This window comes from Lycium ferocissimum, chromosome 2 (assembly GCF_029784015.1).
Source record: "Lycium ferocissimum isolate CSIRO_LF1 chromosome 2, AGI_CSIRO_Lferr_CH_V1, whole genome shotgun sequence".
Taxonomy (NCBI): Eukaryota; Viridiplantae; Streptophyta; class Magnoliopsida; order Solanales; family Solanaceae; genus Lycium; species Lycium ferocissimum.
Window position 1 is genome coordinate 21,721,072 of NC_081343.1, and position 5,000 is coordinate 21,726,071.

The 5,000-nt window shown below is 34.3% G+C and overlaps 1 protein-coding gene across 1 annotated transcript in view; it reads right to left on the bottom strand.

The window, feature by feature from the left end:
- Nucleotides 1-2,137: 2,137 nt before the first annotated feature.
- LOC132033971 (cytochrome f-like) overlaps nt 2,138-5,000 on the bottom strand; it is a 3,253-nt gene continuing 390 nt past the window's right edge. Inside the window, exons 1-2 of the mRNA XM_059424162.1 lie at nt 4,145-5,000; nt 2,138-3,893 (exon numbers count right to left, since the gene is read on the bottom strand). The exon at nt 4,145-5,000 is cut by the window's right edge and continues 390 nt beyond it. Coding sequence (XP_059280145.1) covers nt 2,905-3,893; nt 4,145-4,787 — 1,632 coding nt within the window. The 5' untranslated portion in view covers nt 4,788-5,000 and the 3' untranslated portion in view covers nt 2,138-2,904. The remainder of the gene's footprint in view (nt 3,894-4,144) is intronic.

A 5,000-nucleotide genomic window follows, 5' to 3' on the forward strand; every position in this document is an offset into this window, starting at 1 on the left:
TCTTTTTATACATATGTTTAAAAAGCACTTACCTAAGTTTCAAATTTGGCAAAATAGGAGGGTAGGTAAAAATCTCAATTTCAATTGAAAGAATAAGTTGAATGAAAAGTTTTTGATTCATCTATCATTATAGGCAGACAGCACTAACAAAGATAAAGTGACAGACATATAAAAGAAATTGATTCATCATCTGTAACATCTATCCATCCCGGAATTCCAATCAACCGATTCATTGAGTAACTCTTGGGTAAACTATTAAATTAATAAGAGCTGTATTGTCTAACTTCATTCAAAAATGAAACTTGAATTTTTATAGAATCAAAATAGAAATGATTTTCGAATTTGATCATTTCTTAGATTCTGTTGAATTGTATCGAATCCATTTTCGATTTTAAAGCGAACAGTTACCTTATAAAAATAAAACTTTTTCTTTTTACTTTAATTTAAGTTTAACTCATTAGATTCAGTAATATATTAATTCACATAATATCTTGAATGATGGAGAAGAGGAAAAAGTTATCACACAATCGCTTGAAAAATCTTTTTTTTTGTCCAACTAGATTCTAAAACTAGTAATTTCTATTAGGTTCCACATTTTATCTTTCCATACTGCCCCATCCTTGTAGCTAGATCAAGAAAGAACCTTTGGGTCGAGATCCACAACAATGCATCACAACTATGGATTCCAATTATTCTATTTTTTCTTTCATCGAATATGATCTACTACTCTTATTTCTTACTCGACCATTAACTTCTTAAATTGTGGGAATATGAGAATCTCTTTCGTTGAATTGAAAGAATTTTCTATTGAATGGAAGATGATTTTACATCAACAAGTAAAGGAAAAAATAAATTATTTAGTACTTACTTTTGATACTAATTCAAATTGCGTTGCTGTGTCAGAAGAAGGATAGCTATACTGATTCGGTATACTCTAAAGACGCCCTCGGTACAATATTGACGATCTCACAAAGATGCAATTTCAGTCAATTGTCATTTACTGATCTCATCTTTTACGGAATCGATCTTCTTTGACTGTACAAGAATATGTGGAGCTCAGCATGTCTGGAAGCACAGGAGAACGTTCGTTTGCTGATATTATTACCAGTATTCGATACTGGGTCATTCATAGCATTACTATACCTTCCCTATTCATTGCGGGTTGGTTATTTGTCAGCACCGGTTTAGCTTACGATGTGTTTGGAAGCCCTCGGCCAAACGAGTATTTTACAGAGAGCCGACAAGGAATTCCATTAATAACTGGCCGTTTTGATCCTTTGGAACAACTCGATGAATTTAGTAGATCGTTTTAGGAGGCCCTAATGACTATAGATCGAACCTATCCAATTTTTACAGTACGATGGTTGGCTGTTCACGGCCTAGCTGTACCTACCGTCTTTTTTTTGGGATCAATATCAGCAATGCAGTTCATCCAACGATAAACTTAATCCGAATTATAGAGCTACGACACAATCAAACCCGAACGAACAAAATGTTGAATTGAATCGTACCAGTCTCTACTGGGGGTTATTACTCATTTTTGTACTTGCTGTTTTATTTTCCAATTATTTCTTCAATTAAGAAAACGAAAGAGAATAAATAAGATTCTCTTAGCTCATTCGGAAGGATCTCATAATTTAATTATCCATGACTGTTTATGTCTCTAGCATGACCACTTGATGAAATCTGGAGGGAAGTGGGGTAAATGGCCGATACTACTGGAAGGATTCCTCTTTGGGTAATAGGTACTGTAGCTGGTATTCTTGTAATCGGTTTAATAGGTATTTTCTTTTATGGTTCATATTCCGGATTGGGTTCATCCCTGTAGTAATCGAATGAATTGAGTTGTCAACATGAAAGCGTAAGAACTCAACGGGATTCCCTTCTTTGTTTGTTTGATTCGAAGGGGAAGGGCCCGTTGAGTTCTTAAGAATCATAATATTTTTTTCGTCTAAATGATAAAATGGATTTCTTTTTCTTTTCAAAAACTCCATTTTTCTCATTTTTCTGATCATGTTTTTGAAAAATTCACTTCATTGATTTATTCAGACCACCTCTTCTTTTTCTATGATAGTATCTATCGGTACTTTCAAAGTTGGAAGAAAGAAGGAATCACTCAATTTCTTGGCTGCTATGCTAGAATATATTAAATATCGTGCAAATCCTTTCTATACTAATCTAATGTAGAACCTTACTCTCTCTATTACATTACTCTATTTATTTTTTATTGTTTTCATATTTCATCATCAATTTTTGTATAAGATAAGTTGATTGAAGAAGTTTTATTTAATTAATAAAATTTCCTCTCTTTTTTTGTTTGTCCACCACGTCGTATATTATACGTAAGGGGGTAAGGTAAAGGGTTTCTGATACATCTGGAAAAATAGAAACCAAGACTAGGAATTTTTAACAAACAGGATCAAGAATCATTACTCTTTCGTTTCGACACAAGAAAAAAGGATTTTTCTACACCCCTTTCTTGTGTCGAAGACTAGGAAGACAAATAATCCCTCCTAGAATTTTTTGTTCCCCGCATTTATCCCCCGCTTCCTTATGTCTAGTATTTAGACAAATTTGACTTTCTTTCTATTTAGAATAGAAAACTATTGATACGTCTTATGGCCTTATGGCAGTGAAATCTGTCAATAGTAACATAGTCACACTACTCCAATGAAAAAAAACGAAATCAAAATAATGAAAGTCAAATACTCTTCTTCAAATTCTACATTACATACTCTTTTTCTACGAGATGCTGGGAATCCCTTGTACCACATAGTATGTAGATTTTGAAGAAGAGTATAAATAAGACAAAGGAGTTTTCATAATTTCATTTTTTTGATCATAAATAATCGCCAACAAGAATTTGGTTCTTTTTACGAACTTGATATCGATAAATCTGCGAATCTAGAAATTCATTTCGGCCAATTGAACCTTCTCGAACTGTTTCTTTTTAAGAACCAAAAAGATTTGTGCCAAAATAACAGATGCCAAGAAGAACAAAAGTCCTTGGACACGTAATGGATCTTGAAGTACTATTTCTGCATCTCCCTGACCAAATCCGCCTACATTAGGATTACTCGTTAATGGTTGATCAAATTTGATAGATTCGCCCTCGGAAACAAGAAGTTCTGGTCCTGGAGGGATAATATCAACCACTTGACGTCCCTCCGACGCATCCGTTATGGTTATCTCATATCCCCCTTTTTCTTTTCGTATGATTTTGCTTACTATACCTGCTCCTGTAGCATTATAAACTGTATTGTTACTCTTGCTGCCGTCGGGATAAATCTGACCCCTTCCCCTGTTCCCGCCTACGTATATAGGATATTTTAAGAAGTAAGCATCCTTCTTAGTAGCAGGGTCCGGGGAAAGAATAGGGAAGGTTATTTCACTATATTTTTTACCAGGGACAGGGCCTATCACAAGAATATTTTTTTTATTGGGGCGATAGTTCTGAAAAGACAAATTGCCAATCTTTTCTTTCATCTCGGGAGAAATACGATCGGGAGGAGCTAATTCAAACCCCTCCGGTAAAATAAGAACAGCCCCCACGTTCAACCCCCCCTTTTTACCATTAGCAAGAACCTGTTTCAGTTGCATATCATAAGGAATTCGAACAACTGCTTCAAATACAGTATCAGGAAGTACCGCTTGTGGAACCTCAATCTCCACGGGCTTATTAGCTAAATGGCAATTGGCACATACAATACGCCCAGTCGCTTCTCGTGGATTTTCATAACCCTGCTGTGCAAAAACGGGATATGCACTTGAAATGGATGTCCGAGTTAAGATATATATCATGAGCGATACGGAAATAGATCGAGTAATCTGTTTCTTTAGCCAAGAAAAAGCATTTCTAGTTTGCATGGTCCAATCATTGATCGCGAAAATTTCTACAATAAATTGGGTAGGTCGCTAGTATAGTTCCCTAGCCACGATTCTGCTATTTGCTGGAATAATCTAGGAATAATATAGGATGAATTTTCCCGATGGTTAGAAATAGAAAGAGTAAATACGATTTTCAATACTTTGCTTATGTACAACTACAAAGTACCAAGCATTCTAATTGGATTAGATTAATATCAATGGATCCTTTATCAGTCATTCATTGAATGATAAATAACTACAAGTGACGGAGACAGACGATTTAAATAACGGAAAATCCAATATTTAAAAATTGTATCGAGAATGACTGGAAAGGTGGAAACAAGACCAGATATAATTTGATCATTATGAACAAATCCAAAATCTTTATAGATAGAGCCAATCATTAATTCCCAACCGTGGGGTGAATGGAATCCGATACATAAATCAGTTAATAAAAGAATAGAAAAAGCTTTTACTGTGTCACTTAAGTTATATAGGAATTCCTGAGCCCAAGAGTTAAGAATAACAAGTTTTTCATTACCCAAAAATGAATACCCGCTTAGAATAATAAAACAGATGATATTTGTCGAGAAGTGCAAAATCGTATGGATACGATTCTCATTTTGTATCTTGATTAATTGGATCGTTTCTTTATGGATTCCTATCCCAAACTCTTCGAGATGTGTTTCCGAGTATTCCTTGATCATTTCGTCCAAGAAGAGGAGTTCCTCTAATTCTATGAATTTTTCTAGAAGACTCTTTTCTTGAATATTATTCAAAAAAATTTCGGATTGCCCAGTATTCCACCAATTAGTAACCCAAGATTCCAGACATTTATTAACTGAGAAAGAAATCCACCAGGGCAAAAATACTATAGATGCAAGATAGAAAAGAGGAGTGAATGCTTTCTTTTTTGCCATTTTTTCATCTGTGAATTGTTAATCAACCCATTCGTACACTCTATGCGATCGAATATTTCTTACACACATGAGTTTTATACAAGGTATCGAACTTATGAATCTATTTTATTTTTTATTTTGTGGTTAGTCTTTGAATCTAGAAAGAATACAGAAATAGGCTAAGAATTCACTTCGAATGAATAAATTCAGAATATTGTTTCCTGATATCTCAAT